Source organism: Sminthopsis crassicaudata, chromosome 3 (assembly GCF_048593235.1).
Source record: "Sminthopsis crassicaudata isolate SCR6 chromosome 3, ASM4859323v1, whole genome shotgun sequence".
Lineage (NCBI taxonomy): Eukaryota > Metazoa > Chordata > Mammalia > Dasyuromorphia > Dasyuridae > Sminthopsis > Sminthopsis crassicaudata.
The window spans coordinates 27731891-27750331 of record NC_133619.1 but is presented as its reverse complement, the minus strand read 5'-3'; the positions used below and the strand labels follow the sequence as shown (position 1 = coordinate 27750331).

At 38.9% G+C, this 18441-nt stretch overlaps 1 protein-coding gene across 7 annotated transcripts in view; it reads left to right on the top strand.

The window, feature by feature from the left end:
* Positions 1-18441, top strand: part of PHC3 (polyhomeotic homolog 3) — a 69043-nt gene that overhangs the window by 31072 nt on the left and 19530 nt on the right. For all 7 annotated transcript variants that reach the window (XR_012487682.1, XM_074298171.1, XM_074298170.1 and 4 more), the window contains 3 exons: positions 2797-2950; positions 10550-10800; positions 14912-15071. Coding sequence is in view for 6 of the 7 variants with exons in the window: in XM_074298171.1 (XP_074154272.1) it covers positions 2797-2950; positions 10550-10800; positions 14912-15071 (565 nt within the window). In the remaining variant the exon portion in view is untranslated. The remainder of the gene's footprint in view (positions 1-2796; positions 2951-10549; positions 10801-14911; positions 15072-18441) is intronic.

The following is an 18441-nucleotide window of genomic DNA, read 5'->3' as shown; positions in this document are numbered from 1 at the left end:
ATAAGAGAAATATTTTAAATTACTGGCCTACCAGGAAATTAGCTTTTCCTCAGTTAACTTTGGAGAAAAGTCACCATTCATTTTCTTTCATAAAATTCTTTAAGTTGTGCACAAATAGTGCATCTCACAATTTTCTTTGCCTTGATTTAAAATTGTGCCCATTATTTGTGGCATTCCCAGTATTCCTTCACTCTGATTGGCCAGTAACTTCTTTTGCCTTTACATGAGAGGTTCAAAAGAAGGTAGGGATAGTTTAGTTGTGACAAGTGCAAAATAGTATAATTGCTCATTTTGTTGGATTAATTCAGAATTTGTCATTTGGGCTGTGGGATTTTCTCAATTTGGCTCCTTCCATTCTTTCCCTTTCAACATGTGTTAAAAGATGTGCATGACCCCACTCTTACATTTGTAACTCTTAAATAAAAAGCCCACTCAGCAGCTGCTTGAGTAGCATGCCAAGGGATTGAAGAGAACGTTTCAGCAGTTTAAAAAAAGATCATGGTCATGGGAAGAAAAAAACAACTAAAAGTAAATACTAAAGTGTAAAATTTGTGAGTTGAAAATAGATCAAATTTAGTAAATGCTTTACTACTAACATTGATATTCTTACTATTATTGGCCCAGCAATTTTTTTTTCTGATTTTGGTTTTTTTTTTGGTGGTGGTGGGTGGTGTTTAAGGTGATACAGATTGATTTGATTTTGAGTTTATAACTCACTGGTGCATTAGCTGCTATACAATGACCTGTGTTGCCTTATTCCTTTATGTGGAGGATTTTTTGTGCTAAAGCTCCCTGTTGTTCCTTACTTGGCCACCTAGGCGGCCATCCCTTCTGAGTCATAGTTTGGAATTTGAAATAGGAAGTTTATACAATCCTTGATTCAGTTCACAAAATAGCGTTCTAAATATAGGTTTGTATGTGACCAGATTTTTCACATAGAAAGGATATTTAAATTTATGGAGCTAATGCCTAATTTAGAGACAATGTATTAGATGATTTTTGGTTTCATTTTGATTTCACATGTATTTGATAATAACTGAGTTTTAATCTTAATTCTAGATTATTAGCAGTATACAAATTGATTTTATCAAGTTGATTATTTTAATTTGACTAGATTTTTAGCAAAATATGAGACATCTTATATCTTAGTTCAGCTTTGACTGTTGCAAGATTTTTTAATCTATCAAAATTACAATTAAATATATCATTGTTAATTAAATTTTATAATCTCTATCACATTCAATACATCTTAATTTACTTAAGCTTTGTAACATCATGGGACATTTTTACACTTAATTTGATATTTTTACATGATAAAACATTTTAAGAAGGTTTCAAGTTGTATTTAATTTGTATGTCATTTGTGGTTTTCATGTGAGTGGATTTGAAAATTAGTATAGTTTAACAAAAAAAACTTTTTTGGAGAATGTTTTGAAGGTTTTATGGGAGCGAATGCTATTTAAAAAACCTCACTACATTCTTTTATAAGCCAATTAAGAAAAGTTCTGGGTAAAAAAAGGGAAACAATTGCTAAAATGACTTGTCCAAAGCCACTTGAAATGTCTGTCTAATGAGCAGCAGAGCTGAAATTGGGACCCATGCCCTTGACTTCTGTGCTCTTTTTGTTTCATTGATGCAATCAGTCAGTACTCCCAGTATTAAACAAGTAAAATAATTCAAATATTTCAAATGAAGAAACTTAAGTTTTCTCAGCCTAAGGAAATTCTCTCTGAAAACAAAGATTATTATCTAAAATTGCATTTTTATTTGTTCTCAGTGATTCTGATTCATTCCCATTCCTTATCAGTAAGCTTTTTGTAATCTGATAACATAATGGCTTAATTCTTTAAAGCTTTTTTTTCTGTCTGTAATAAAGTATTAAAAAATGTAAATGTGATAAATGTTATAGACTAGATATTTCTTTATGATTTCAAGAACAACTATTCTTAACAGATGCAACGTTTTGTTAACTGAACCCCCGAGAACATGAAAGAATCAAGGAGAATGGAAGCATCTTTTTACATACGAATGACTTTTGTTCACAGTGGCATATTTTAAGAACTTTTGAAATGTCTTAGATTAGTTTACGCTTAGCTCACATAATCATTAGGAAGAGGAGATACTGGAATAGTTCCTAGGTTAAGCCTCAAACTCCTGGTCTTCCTATATGTGGGAAGAAAGGAAAACTTATTTTCCCACATAACCTGTGTCCCATTGCCCAACTTATATTGACATTTAAAAAAAAAATCTGGAAGTTTTATTTCGCTTAAGTATCTATTAAACACTTTATATGTGCCAAACACAAACTTAAAAGTTAAACAAGTTAAAAGTAGAGTAATTGCTGAAACAGTCTGGATTTCAGATATCGATTTCCAGTGTATCTTTGTCAGGTAACCATGTTTAGATGTCTTGAGAATTGGGCTTGGGAGTGTGTAGGGTGTTTTTTCCCCTTCCCTTAAAAAAAAAAAAAAAAAAAAAAAGGATTCTAAAGTATTTTACTTCTTATTAGGAAAAAAAATTATTTTCAAATTGAAAAATAATCTGCAGCCTTGACCATCATCTTTTCTGAAACCACAATGCATTTTAGCATGGCTATCAGTTCACCCGCTTTTAGTGAATTTTTGTGCAGTATCTAAAGTGATTTGTTTTCTCAATTTTTTTGACCAACCTTTGAAAATATCAAATTAAATTTCATATTTAGATAACTTTACTTTAATAAAATTAATTAATCTTTAAAATTATATGATGGAAATATAAACTAGAAGTCAGGTTAAACCAGTGTTCTGCCTTCCACAGGTTTATCAAGTAGAAGATGTGTGTGAGGAAGAAATGCCTGAAGAATCAGATGAATGTGTCCGCATGGACAGAACCCCACCACCACCTACTCTGTCTCCAGCAGCTATAACTGTGGGTAGAGGAGAGGATTTATCTTCTGAACATCCTTTGTTAGGTAAGAGGAATAACAAAGTTTTCTGAAGTTTATCAGCTTGATATCAATGTGCACTAGTTCTGATGGAAGAAACAATTTTATTTGTCCCTTAAGTCTTTAACTGGTTATTATTAAATTATTAAAAACTATTAGTTTTCATATTTCAGCAAAATCAAAAGCTTACAGTAGAGTCATAAGCAAAAATCACAAAATCTTGGAAAACAAGAAATGTTCATTGATTTTTACCCAAAAAATTCTTGCAGGTAACCAATCTCCTCATCATAATTGTTAAAAACAATTTTAAGCTGGTCAGGATAAAAATTTTTGTTATTAGAAAATTCATTTATGTAGACTTGTGAACAATTAGAGTTAAAAAGATTGTAGAAATGTAGTTCAGCCTTCTCTCATTTTATAGTTGAAGATCCTGAACCTTAAGACAGATGGAGTTGCACAGTTAGAGGGTGACTTGGGACTCAGACCCAAGTTTTTTGGCTTCCTGGCCAATGTATTTTCAACTTTACCTTGCTCTTTAAAATCTTTATAGTCGTTAAAATTTATAGTTAGTTTCTTTGTAAAACCGTCATATGTTCATTGGGGCAAGATTAATTTCAACTTTTTTGAGTTTTCTTCATCTGTATTTCCTATGAACTACCTAAGATGGGGTCCACAACACTTCCTGGTAGGTCTGAACCAGATTAAAATGTATTTGGGAAATATTAAATAAACTAAATAAAAATACAACAAAACATAGAAAACATCACATTTCAAAACTAAGTCAATATGTAGTTTACAGGGATGCTGAAATATGGCTTTGTAATTTCCATCTCTATTTAAATTTGTCATGACTCTTCATCACCATTTTCAGTGGATGATAGCCATCATAGCATCATAGCTGGGGGAGGATTCTTCTCCCTAGAGAATCTGAGCCTGTACCTCAGGACAGTTGACCCTCAGAGTTATGTCTGCAGGAGGGAGTAGTGGTAGAGTGCTTCAGTGGGGGAAGGCCCCGTGTTTGAATCTGGCCTTAAGATGCCTATATGAAGGAATGCAATGATAATAGGACCATTGAGGTTGGATAATGTTAGTCTGTAACCAGGTTAGCAGATGGAGACAGTGTAAGGTAGGAACTTTTGCCAAGGAGCTTCCTTGTGAGGCATGTGACTCATGCTACACAAACTGAGAAAAAAGGGCCATTCACTAGGAACGCCATCTTCTCCTACTTTCTCATCTCACAATATTCAGACATATTCATCTGTTATCTCTTTAGTCTTAATAGAATAATTTTTTCTTGCCAAGGCTGACCCCATTATATGCAGCTTTGATCCCATTCCTTCTCTCCATCTTCTTTCCCTTTTCTCCCTTTCCTACTCAGTATTTCCTGGTCGATTTCCTTCACTATAACTCTTACTCCCTAATTTTCAATTTCTCTCTATTGGGTCCTTGCTACTTATAAACTGGATCATGTCTCCCTCACCTTAAAAAAAAAATCTTCATTTAGTCCGCTGAACTCCACTAGCCATCACCTATAGCCCTCTTTTTAGCCAGACTTCTTTTTTTTTTTTTTTTTAAATAATAATAGTTTTTATTTACCAGATATTTGCATGGGTAATTTTACAATGTTAACAATTGCCAAAACTTTTTTTTTTTTTTCCAATTTTTCCCCTCCTTCTCTCCCCCCCCCCCCCCCCCCCCCGAGATGGCAGGTCGGCCAATACATGTTAAATATGTTAGAGTATAAATTAAATACAATATATGTATACACAACCAAACAGTTGTTTTGCTGGACAAAAAGAATCGGACTTTGAAATAGTGTACATTTAGCTTGGGAAGGAAATCCAAAATGCAGGCAGACAAAAATAAAGGGATTAGGAATTCTATGTAGTGGTTCATAGTCATCTCCCAGAGTTCTTTCGCTGGGTGTAGCTGGTTCAGTTTATTACTGCTCTATTGGAACTGATTTGGTTCATCTCATTGTTGAAGAGGACTATGTCCATCAGAATTGATCATCATACAGTATTGTTGTTGAAGTATATAATGGTCTCCTGGTCCTGCTCATTTCACTCAGCATCAGTTCTTGTAAGTCTCTCCAGGCCTTTCTGAAATCATCCTGCTGCTCATTTCTTACAGAACAATAATATTCCATACTATTCATATGCCACAATTTATTCAGCCAATCTCCCAATTGACGGGCATCCACATAGTTTCCAGTTTCTGGCCATCACAAAGAGGGCTGCCACAAACATTCTTACACATATAGGTCCCTTTTCCTTCTTTAAGATCTCTTTGGGAAACAAACCCAGTAGCAACACTGTTGGGTCAAAGGCTATGCACAGTTTGATAACTTTTTGAGCATTGTTCCAAATTTTAGCCAGACTTCTTAAGAAGTCTATCTTTGGGATAGAAAGGTAGATCTATATTCCCTCTTCTAAACTTCTGACCTCCTGCATGTCAGCCTCAGCTTGTCAAGCCTTGCAAACTGGCTGTTGCCACCTCCTCTGCTGCTCACCTGCCCACTCTCTTTTTTTAACATTCCCACAGTCACCACTACAGTTGAGATCCTTGTTACCTCTCACATAGAGTATTACAATAGCTGCTTCATTGTTCTCTTTCAGCACCAAACCATTCTCTACTCAGCTTCCAAAGAGATTTTCCTGAAATATGGATCTTGGGGTGATATCCTCTGCTCCTTTTTCAACTCTAGGTAAATTCCAAGTCCTTTGGAATTTAAAGCTTTGGTTCCTTTCTATGTTTTCATTCTGGTAACATTTTATTTCCCTTCACATACTCTGTGCCCTGACTACATTAGCCTACTTGTTATTCCTTGAAGGATGTTCTTCAGACTATCTTAAGTAATGGTTCATATATTTCTGGGTTTTAGGATGCTTGCCCAGGCCTCTAAATTTCAATTTCTTTTTAAAAAAAAAATAATAAGCCTTTTCTTTTTCAAAATACATGCAAAGATAGTTTTTAACATTCACTCTTGCAAAATCTTGTGTTCCAAATTTTTCTCCCTCTTCCCCTCCCCTAAACAGCAAGTAATCCAATATAGGTTAAACATGTGCAGTTCTTCTATACATATTATCATGCTGCACAAGAAAAATCAGATCAAAGTGGGGGGAAAAGAGAGGAAAAAACAAGAAAACAATAATAACAATAAAGGTGAGAATAGTACATAGTGATCTACATTCAGTCCCCATAGTCTCTTTCTGGAGGCAGATGGTTCTCTCCAACACAAGTCTATTGGAATCAGCCTGAACCACCTCATTGTTGAAAAGGACCAAGCCCACATAGTTGATCGTTATATAATCTTGTTGCTGTGCACAAGGATCTTTTGGTTCTACTCACTTCACTTACTCAGTTCCTGTAAGTCTCTCCCTCTCTGAAATCATCCCACTGATCATTTCTTATAGAGCAATAATATACCATGACTTATTCAGCCATTCTCCGACTAATGGGCATCTACTCAGTTTCTTACCACCATAAAAAGGACTGCTACAGACATCCATATATATGTGCATCCTTTTCCCTTTTTTTATGATCTCCTGGGATAATTCCCAATTTTTTAAACTGTAGTTCACTACCTCATATGGGGGTTTTGTAACTGAATGTGGGGATTATGAAATTATGATTTATCATCAGTAAATATTTGATTTGTATACTTATTTTAAATACGCAGGATCATATAAAAATGTCTTGGGTTGTAAGTGGAAAAAGCTGAAGTAGTCTTACTCTAATGAGAAAACTTTTTTTTGTTTGTTTGTTTGTTTTTTTCTGAGGCTGGGGTTAAGTGACTTGCCCAGGGTCACACAGCTAGGAAGTGTTAAGTGTCTGAGACCAGATTTGAACTTGGGACCTCCTGACTTCAGGGCTGGTGCTCTATCACTGTGCCACCTCGCTGCCCCAGTGATTAAAAAAAAATAAGGACTAATATTGAGTAACAAGATTTTTATGTAAAACTATATCAAAGTCAGATTTAATATGGAAAATAGATACTTAAGCAAATCTGTTTGATTCCAGCCTTCAAAAACAAGAATTTAATTAGATTATTTAGCTAATTAGCAGCATAGTGCTATCTCTCTAGTGCAGTAGATGGAATGCCAAACTCGGAGCCAGACCTGAGTTCAAACCTGGCCTCAGACACTAATTGAATGACCCTGGGCAGGTCCATTTACCCTCTCTGCCTCAATTTCCTTATCTGTAAAATGAGCTGGAGAAGGAAATTGGAACCACTTCAATATCTCTGCCAAGAAAACCCCCAATGGAGTCACAAAGAGTTGGATGTGATTGAAATGACTAAATGACAACAAAGCACTGTGTGGGACAAAACCAGCAGCGGGCTAGGGTTTACCATGAGATAGCTCAGAGGGTCCTTGGATTTAGAATTTGGAAGGGACCTTGGAGACCATCCATCTGGCTTTTTCATTTCATAGCTAAGGAAGGTGATCACCTTGTCCAGTTGGGGGCCTAGAAGGCCTTTTAAAATATGGTGGAATAAGAGCAAATAAAATGAAATCATTTCATGTGTTGCTCCACATCTATCAGAGAGATTGGGCTTCTTCCTGGGCCCCCAAATGCAGAATTAGAACCGGGGAAGGGCTGAGACTTTCAGGGAGAAGTTCTGAGGTCACAGCTGCCTCTCAAGCAGTGCTACAGTGGCCCCAAGGGCATAAAGGAAAATCCCTCTGAACGACACCAGAGCAGGACTCAATGCTGTGCCAAGGGCAGCGGACCCTTCCTCTCTGGGCAGAGGTGTTAGGTCATAGTGAGGGAGCCTGTGTCAGGTGCTGCCAGTGTGGGGATTGCTACCAGGTGCCAGGTGTACAGAGATAGCCCCAAAAGAACCAGTCCCGTGCTCAAGTGCTTATATTGCCGGGGGAGGAGAGGAGGCCCCAAAGAGCATGTATGGGTGAGTAAATACAGCCCAAAGGTTGGCAGAATAAATGTAAATAAATAGAAGAGACCTAGTCAGAAAAGGCAGTGTGTGTTCAGAATTGGGAGTCTAGTTGTGTCTTAAAGACGGGTTGGGGCCACAGAGGCGAGGGGAGTGTGCATTCACAGCCTGGGGAGCGATGTCCAAATGGCCAGATGTAAGGACACAAGATCTTGCCAGCCTTGCTGATTGTAAGACTGATGTGAGGGGGCTGATCTGCCCTGATGGGCCAAACACAGGGACGTAGGCCCTCCAGCACAATCTGGAGGTAGTGAAGAAAAAGGAGCCCCTGCTCGCCAGCTGGCATGATGGGGGCTTGGTAGGATTTCTCAAGCTGATAAGGTGAAGAATGGGAGTTGGCTTGGCCACAGGAGGCCAGAATGGTGCAATAGACTCTAGCCGCAGTCCAGGGGCCCTAGAGAAAGAGAGCAAAGCTGGCTTCGGGCCTGGGCCTGGATTCCTGGCAGCAAACAGTTTTTGCTGTTTATATTTATATTCTGGAGACTGAGGTGGCAGGTACAGGAACAGAGGGATGGGTCACATCATGTGCTGATGGAGGGAGCCCACCCTCGGTAGGAGCTGCTTTGGCTCTCTCCTCACTCTCTGTCTTAACCCCTCACATCCTTCCACCAAAATGGCCCTATCTAGAGTTCCCAGTCCTGGTTGTCTCTGCAGCTCTCTCACTCTGCCGGCCACTCTCTTCCTCTCAGCCTCACCCCACTTTCTCCTGTTCCCCTCCTTGGAGCTCACCGCTTCTTCTCTGGCTCCTTTGCTGGAGCCTCTTCCAGCATCCCTCAGGGCTCTGATCCGGGCCCTCTGCTCGCTTTTTATTTTATATCTATTACTGCTTCACTTGGTGATCTCATCAGCCCCCATGGACTTAATTGCCATGTGTATGCTGAGACTCTCAAGTTCACCTTTCTTGCCCCACGTGCTACCCAGCCCCAGCCATGCGTCTCTCACTGCCTCTCAGACATCTCGCTGGATGTCCAGGAGACACCTTGAACAGGATCTTTCACTCCCTTGGGCTCTCAGCCCAGGGGTCATCCTCGATTCCTCAGCATCTTCCACCCTCCATATCTGAGGGGTTGCCAAGACCTGTTGATTTCAGCTCTATCACATCTGTCCTATGACACTGCCCCTTCCTCACCCCACATCTGGACTATTGCCATAACTGCTTCAAGCCTGACGACTCCAGGCCATCTTCTATTCAGCCATAAAAATGGTTTTCTAAAGTCTAGGTTTGATCATGTTACTCCCTTCTTTTTCAGTAACCTCCACTGTTACCTCTAGGAACAAAATCCTCTGCTTGGCATTCAAAGCCCTTCATCAGCCAGCCCACTCCTGACTCCCCGACACACACCCTGATCCATCAGCCTCCTCACTGGCTTGTGAACAGGATACTCTATTTCTTGACTTTGGGCAATTTTCCTGGTTGTCCCCAAACCCAGAAGGTTCTCCTTCCTCTGTTCTGATCTCTGATCTCCCTGGTTTCCTTTAAGCCCCAATTAAAATCCCACCTCCTACAGGAAACTTCCCTGACCCCTTTAATTTCAGTGCTTTCACTCTTTTAATAATTTCTCATTTGTCCTAACTATAGCTTGTTTTGTTTATATCTTTTTTCATGTCTCCTCCATTAGATCATAAACTCTTTGAGGGCAAGAACTAACTAGTGACATTTTTTTTTTTTTATCCCTCGTGTTTAACATAGTGCCTGGCACATAGCAGGCACTTAAATGTTTGTTGAATTGAATTGAAAAGTAGGCCGAGTCATCCAGAATGAAACTCCTTGAGCTCAGGGATGGAAGCCTCACTCTTTGGTCTTGGCAGCCTGGGTGGAAAGCAGAACAGGGAGAAGGGCCCAGGTTTAGAGGAGAAGATCATGTTTGGTTTTGAGCATGTGAATTGGAGCTGCCAGGATCATCTAGGTGGAAGGGTCTGTAAAGAAGTTGGAAAAGGAAATCTTCTGTTATGGTTACAGATTCCATAGTCATCTGCATAGAAATGAGATGTGGGAAGATGGTCTCAGATAGAATCCTGATGAGCAAGGAGAGAACGGAGCCGGGAAGAGGGGAAAAAGGGAGTTGGCAAAGGAGTGAGAGAGAGCAGACATCCAAAGGAAGGAAGAAGCTGAAGGGGGGATGAGAGACAATGAGGAGTATTAAAAAATGCAGTGAGGAAAAAATGCACTGAGTGAGGACTGAAGAAATCCAGATGTGGGACCGGTTCTCATGGGGGGGATGCTGCACAGCCACCCCATTGGGGCTGCCTCTTCACGCTGTGCCTGTCTCCCATCCTTGCCACCTCTCTCATTGTCTTGTGCTTGGCTGCTGTACATCCACAAGGCAAGAAGGAAAGGCTGGCATCCCAAGGAGCCGACGGGTGTGCACCTGTCTGAGAGCGTCCAGTTGGATCGGGAGTGCCGGTCTCGGACAGAGCCGTGAGCCCGGATGACGCCCGAGCTCTCTTCCCCTTTGCACTTCACAACGTTCCCAAGTGGCTTTCATCCCTTCAGCTGCTTCCTATGCAACAAGGGGAGGAGAAGTATGCTTAATGTCTTGTGCATACTAAAAAGTAGAATCCCTCTGTTCTTGGGGCAGAGCCGCAGGGTGAAATATTGTACTTGAGGCTTGGTTTCTGCAATCATCTGTAAAAGAAGGCCCAGAATCAGCTGACCTCACTTTTTTCAGACCAAGTGGAGCTCCCTGCAGTGGCATCAGTCAGCGCGTCAGTCATCAAGTCTCCGACAGACCCTCCCCATGCCTCTGTGCCCCCTCCTCCACTTCTGCTCCCGGCTGCTGCCACGAGGAGCAACAGCACCTCTCTGCCCAGCACCATTCCCAGTGCAGAAAACAGACCTCCACAGGCGATTGTGAAGCCGCAGATCTTGACCCATGTTATTGAGGGCTTTGTTATTCAAGAAGGTTTGGAGCCTTTTCCTGTAAGTGCCAGATGACTTTCTATTTTTTTGTCACATGTATTTAAAAAGGTCAAATAGAGTGATAATTTCATAGATTTTTTTAAAAAAAGCAAATTTTTTTCAAGTGTTTACATAGGATTTAAAAAAAAATTTTTTTATAATTATAAATTTTTTTGACAGTATATATGCATGAGTATTTTTTTAATAACATTATCCCTTGTATTCATTTTTCCAAATTTTCCCCTCCTTCCCTCCTCCCCTAGAGGACAGGCAATCCCATACATTTTACTTGTGTTACAGTATAACCTAGATACAATATATGTGTATAAATCCAATTTTCTTGTTGCACGTTAAGTATTGGATTCTGAAGGTATAAGTAACCTGGGTAGATAGACAGTAGTGCTAACAGTTTACATTCACTTCCCAGTGTTCCTTTTCTGGGTGTAGCTGTTTTCTGTCCATCATTGGTCAATTGGAAGTGAGTTGGATCTTCTCTATGTTGAAGATATCCACTTCCATCAGAATACATTGTCATACAACATTGAAGTGTACAGTGATCTTCTGGTTCTGTTTTTTTTTTTTTTTTTTTAAACAAAGTCTTCAAACAGATCCCTCCTATCCCAAGCACTGATGATCTTAACTCAAGTGGTCTTTTGTGACCTTCATTTCATTCTATTTCATTCAAATGGGCCTACATGTTTCTCAAAAAATTATACTAGTTTACAATTCATTCAGTACGCTACTGTTCATGTTTTTCTACTGCACATTTTTAGACTCTGTTTTCCAGTTTGAAGGTGTGAGAGAAAAAGGATATATTTGAGTCTTGCCTCAGACACTTAGTGCTGGTTTTGTGAGCCTGGGCAAGTCACTTAATCTCTATCAGCCCTAGTTTCCTCATCTGTAAAGTGGAGATAACATTAGCACCTACATCCATAGGTGCTAATGAGAATAAAATGAATTGATATTTATAAAGTGCTTTGCAAGCATTACAGCTCCATGTAATACTAGCCACTATTGCTATAATGATAGTACCTCTACATTGTTTTTATTAGTATCTCATCCTTAGTGATATCAAACATTTTTTTAAGTGATTATTGATAGTTTATGTTTACTCCTTTGAAAATTTTCTTTTAGATCTTTTAACCATTTCTCTTGTGGACTGGAAGTTACCATTGTAAAATTTTAATCAATTTCCTGATGTATTTTAAATTTACCATTTTATCCTTCCTCTTGGTACTTTCAGAAGTCACTTGTAATTTTAGTGCCACTTCAGAAACTTTCCAAAAAAATTTATGTTTTGGAGACAGCTAGATGGTAGAGTGGATAGGGCAATAGCCCTAAAGTCAGAAGGTTCTGAGTTGAAATGTTGCCTCAGTCACATAACACCAGTTGTGTGACCCTTGACAAGTCACTTAACCCCAACTGCCTTACCAAAAACAAAAATAAAAAAACAAAGAGAAAGAAAGAAAAGCAGTATTATGTTCTTAGGTAAACTGTCAAACATAATATGAGAAATCATCACAACTACTGTATTTTTTAAAAGTACAAGGTTGTTGTTTTTCTTTGAATCCATTCTTAGGGTTAAATGTCCAAATTTCACATCCTTCAAGTAGATGTTCTCTGTAGATTTGTTACATTTTCATTTTTTGTTCTACTTGTTGGATTTTTTAGAAATTTTAGAACAAACAACTAATTGACTTACATGAAAATGAGATGTTTAATTAACTTCATTTTCTAAGCAAGAGATAATTAAGTGGAAAATCCTTTTTATTTGAACTTTTAAAAATCTACAGGATGTTAATGTTATAGGCACCTTTGAAACTTTTGGCTATTGAAGATTTTATACTGTTTGTCATCATTTTATACTTTATTATTTTTCTTCTTTTTCTTTCCTTTCTCTCAAACCAAATTTGTTTTACTTTCTTTTATTTTGTTCATTTTTATAAGTCTTACCTTTAAAGTTAATACACAATTCTTTTAAGAACGTTTACCTATTTCTCTTAGCTAGTTTAGCTAAGTTTAATATTAATTAGCTTAGTTTAATGACATGTAAATAAATTTAACATGAGAGTAGTATAATTTTTCCTCTAATTTCAATCATTATAATTTTTCCATAGGTTTAATTAGTAAGATTTAAGAGTATATTACATCTTTAAGTGGAAAAGTTGCCATGAAACATTTATGAATGAATGAGAAATCTTTAATACAGAATGGATAAACAAGCCTCTCAAATATCAATATATCAAGGCATTGGACCTACTCTTCCAACCAACATGAACATCCAAGTTGGGATCCTGGAGTCACTACATCCCCTCACAGTCTAGGGCAGTGGTCCTCAAACTTTTTAAATAGGGGGCCAGTTCACTGTCCCTCAGACCGTGGGAGGGCCAGACTATAGTAAAAACAAAAACTCACACTCTGCCTCCACCCCTCAGTCCATTTGCCATAACCCTGTGAGCTGCATAAACATCCTCAGCGGGCCATAGTTTGAGAACCCCTGATCTAGGGGTACTCCTAAGGAATGCTGGGGGGTTCTCACCAGTCTTCAGCATGAACTCCCATTCTGAACTAAAACTTTAATATCAACCACTAGTTATGGCACCCCCAATATGACTTAGCCAGTTTACATCAATTAGCTTTTTTTTAGAGAAATATTTACTGTGAAGATATAGTAGGAGCAGAAGTGGGGACATTCCATATCCCAAACCTTGAGAACACTTGACCCCTGTTTCTCTTCAGTCCTTGGAGAGAGAGTGGGATCAAATCTATAGTTGTTTGTACCTTCCATTTTCTAAGATCACTTCCAAATTCAGCAGTTGATGAGTGGATGAGAAGCTTCATCTCTGCTACTGCCAGTCTGTCTTAAGCAGATTGACTCATCTGCTGACTTCTACGAGCTGGATCTCCTGCAAAAGTTGGACTTAGAGCAGTCACTCTTCTGATCTTTAAAGGTCACAGATCCCTAGGCAGCTTGAACACTGCCTCATCTAAAAGCAGGAAAAATAGACACAACCGAAATTGAAACCTTTGCAGAGCCATATGTTCTTTCCTTTATGTCAGCACTGGATGGGATGAGCTAGGACCTCTTCCCACTAGAAGCCCTCAGCAGTTAGCCTTCCTTCTTGAATACCTGCTAGGCAACACAAAGCATTCTCTGCTTCATTTTACTGGAGAATAGCTGTTGAAGCCACGGGATGTGGTGATGACTATTTCTTAATAAACCTTATTTAATTACTTTGTAAATGTTGAGTGAGATTTAAAAAACCCAATATTTATAAAGTAATCAACATTAAGAAGCTTTCTTTACATATATTGTTTGGTGAGGAGTGCTAAAGTGGAGTAATTAGAAGTGCAAAATTGTAATCCAAATCTTGACAATTTGACTATATTATCCAAGGAAATTCTCAAATTCTCTTTAGAGCAAATTAAACAGGAATGATGATACTTTATTTTCATACATTGGAGTAGTCATTTAATATTACTAGTGACTCTGATGAAGCTTACAAATGACCCATTTTCTCAAGAAATCAGTTTTTTAATGAATACCTCTAGCTAGTTATAACAAATTATGAGACTATAAGTCAATTTCTAAACATGAAAAGGAGAAATTAGGTTTTTGGTTTTTTTTTAACGGATGCATTTTTGTTTTGCTAGAATGTTTTTGTTTACTAGCACCTCCCCACATTCCCCCACCCCTTCCTCTCTGAACAAGGTACCTGCTCCAACTTGTCATCTGAAGTTTATTTGCAGTAGGACTCTGCTTTTGTATATTAGTTCATACAAACCTTTTTAATGTTTCTCATAATTTGTATTTCTTCTTCCTTGGGACAGTAATTTTTCATCTAATCCATATACCACATTTGTTCAGCCATACCTGCTTCATGAGCAGTGCATTTTTCTGTTTTCTGTTTCTGTTTTTGTTTTTGCTATTGCACATTATTGTCTTATAGATATTTTCATATTTATTGGACATTTTTGTTCTATTCTTAACCTTCTCAGGGTAAATGTAATTGTGTGAGTGATCTGTGGATCGAAGTTTAAGAGCAATTAAATAACCTTTTTCCACATAACTCAAAATTTAGGGAAATTAATTTATTTGACCAAAAGATAGCTTATTTCTTTCTTAATTTAGGTGAGCCGTTCATCTTTACTAGTCGAACAGCCTATGAAAAAAAGGCCCCTTTTGGATGGCCCAGTCATGAGTGGTGTGTGTGTGCAGACTGAGCTTCAGAACAACACAAAGCATGCTGATAATTCATCAGACACTGAGATGGAGGACGCGGCTGCTGAAGGTTTGTCGTTTGCATTTCAAATAAGCCTTACAGGGGTTTTTTCTTGATTTTTCATGCTTGTTCATTCCAGCGTAGCTTTTTACTTTGTTTTGTGTTTTGTATTGCTGCTTGAAGAATCTGTGCTTTCATTGGTGGGGGAACTCCATCTATCATTGCAAAAGGACATGCTCCTTCCTTCTTCACTTTGCTCATGAGCTCCCATAGATCCTCAAGGGAGGGCTTAACCTTGGTTATTTTAGAATCTCTGAGCTACTTGTGTTTTTTCTAAATAAATGCCACACATGGGGGAGCACAAGCAGATTATAGCTTGTTACTAAAATGATTTGCATGCCACAAATGATAAACAGCATTTTGTTTTAATGGTTGAAATTGTTCACTTTTTTTTTCTTCAGTTTTATCTGTAGCATTATTAGTTTATTATGCATCTACATGTGAATGATTATTTTGTGAAAAAGTTCATTTCATTCAAGGATTACTATCTTCCTTATTTTAGAAAAATGAAATTGCAATCTCCAAGAAAAGTTTTACTTTGTTTCTTGTTAATATTGAGCTAATTTGGCTTCTTATGTGAACTGGAAGATTAGCAAAGTATTATTAGAAACCTTGACTTACAAATTTTTCTTATGGACCTAATTGAAGATATTTTAATTTTAATCACTAGAATGACCTCTTTGGATTAAGTCCAACACTTTAGTAAGGAAGTTTTTAAAATAGGAAAAATAAATGTGAAACAATCTGAGATCTAATATACTTTATATGTACTTTATGTGCCTCCAGTAACTACCGTATGTATACAAACATTTTCCTGCTATATTGTGTTTCTGATGTTCCCTTTTGTGTACACAAGTAGGAAAAATATGAACACTTTTTATTATTTTTAATCAATGGATTTATAAAATTCACAACATTTAGGATTATGGTGGATGTGCAAGAGTGTCATTAAGAAAGAAGAATCTCTTAGTCAGATGTATAGGTAGAAATGTTCAAACATGAGCAGGCTAATAATAGGAGAAATATTTACTTAAAAGCATACATCAGGTGTGAATTAATTCCAAGTCAGTTTTATAAACAGTGATCAATTTCTATATTTTTGTGACATCATACCTTATGTATCACATATTTTTGTCACTTCAGGAAAATGAAAAATAGGCATTTACCATAAAATGATCAGGAGCCCCTTATCTACAGCAGGATAGATCTTAGCAAGTGGCTCATCAGCTTGGTCAGTGCCATTCAGATGCTAAAAAAGGGAAGTTAGAACTTACTTTCCCCTCATTACTTTTAGATGAGAAATTAAAATGTGGCTCTCAAATCCCTTTTAGAGTTGGGCACTCCTTGCCATGGACCTCCTAGCGTTAGATCCATCCATGGTCACCCTCTCTCCCTTCCTCTACCCCAGAAATAGCAGCATCACCTCCATTCTTTAGTTTCCTGTGGTGGGTTTTTCTCCCTAGGTCAGACCTCTCCTCCCTAGGACAGACCTCTTCTTCCTATGCTAGAACTCTTTTTCTTAGGCTAGACAGACCCCTTTCCCCCAGGACAGGGCCTGCTCCCTAGGGCAGCGCTCTTCCTGGACCACACCCTCCTGGGCACCACCAGACACCTGCCGTCTCTCTGGCTTCAGATGGCTGAACAGATTTCTCTCCTGACACATTCTGGGTAATTTTGATGTGCAGATGCCCCGTATGTGTGTGGTGACAACTTGTCGGAGGGAGACTCCAGATCCTTCTTTTGCTTTTCTTTCTCAGAAAGAAGAGAAATGCCATGTGAGCACTGAGAGTGCTGGCTGGTGTGATGGGAGGTGTCTGATGTCCAAACAGGAGAGGCAGTTATTGTGTCAGGTTGCCCAGTGAGTTGCCCAGTGCTTTTAAATCACAGCTGGCAAGAGAACTCCCCGTTACCATGGCTTTGAGACCCACAGAGTGCTTTCAGCACGGCAGCTTGTGTGAGATCTGTGGTCACGTGGCACGGACCTCGTCTGCTCAGCTACACCCTGCCGACTTACTGTGTTAATGATGCTCAGCCTCTGGTGCAGGACAAAGCCTGGTGAAACACTGTAATACCAAAGGACCTGCCTTAACTCTCCATCTTGGAAAGCAAGGGTGGCCCGGATGCTGGGCCCCTGAGAAGGGCAGCTTCTTGCGTTGGTCTTTCAGTAAGTATATTTTGGTAAGGCCCAGCTGATGGGCCAAGAGTTGTGTCTACAAGGGAGTGGAGGAGGAGGAGAGCAGAATGGAAAACCACTGTTTTCAAAGTTGCCATGATTCCTCTAGAAGCCCCTCTGTGCCTTTTCTTGAGGATGCTGTAGTGAAGGCTGCAATCTCAGAAGAAGCTGTAGCACATTACTGGTAGGTCAGTGCTCTATGGGCTGAAGTGGGGAAGGCAGAAGAGAGTGTTTGAAGCTCAGCTATGGCAGGGGCCCTCTAGGCCCTTTCTACAAAGATGAGGAGACAAAGACCCAGGAGGTTGAGGGACAAGGTCATGCAGATGAGAAGTAGCAGAGCCCAAGAGTCTCCTCAAACACAGTTAGACCCAGTCTGTTTTCTCCTTTGCTACATCGCCTTGGCATTCAGGGCTCATAGGTCTGGTGCTAGGACAGGACCACAGGGGGAAGGGACATGGGCAGCCTGAGAGGTTGCTGCACCTCCGGATGCAAAAGAGCAAGGGAGGACTTCAGCATGTCAGGCAAAACATTGATGGAGGATTTATGAGGAAACATGGAAAAAAATGAAACCTGCTCAAGTTTGGAGGGATTAGGATACATATCCTCACTGATAAAATCTCTGGGTCACTCAGCTGTCAGAACCCTGATGGGAGGTGCACAGGCACACCTGTTAATGTTCAGATCTCTGCTGATACTCTTAGGTTTCAGCCTAGACTTTAACCAGGCATGAAGGGGAGCACATCTCCAGTTCAGACTTTCATCCTTCCTTCCTTGACTTTGTTATAAAATGCCTATTATGCCCTCTCCCTCAACACTTTTTCCCCCCTGGGGTCAGTAAGCCCCATCAGTGATCAAGCTTGTTGATGTGTTGTGTCTTGTATTTTTGAAGATTAATTTATTTGTTTACTTAGTATTACTAGTTAACCATTATGAGCTGTAAATCGATGTTATCTTTTCTTGTTTCCTTTGATTCTTAAGGTAATTTGAAAGATGTCATTTTTTAATTGTCACAACTATCAGTTAATTTTTCTCTTCTCACTTTCTCTTTGCTCCCTTTTTTTAGAGTTTGGCAATCACGAATTTTATTCTAAACCATTGTCTGTGTACTGATAGTTATGGTGAACCAGTGTTCTGGGAACAAAGGGCCTTAAATAGTGTCTGATTGGTCATAGTTCCCAAAAGTAATTTGCCTTTGACATTACCCTA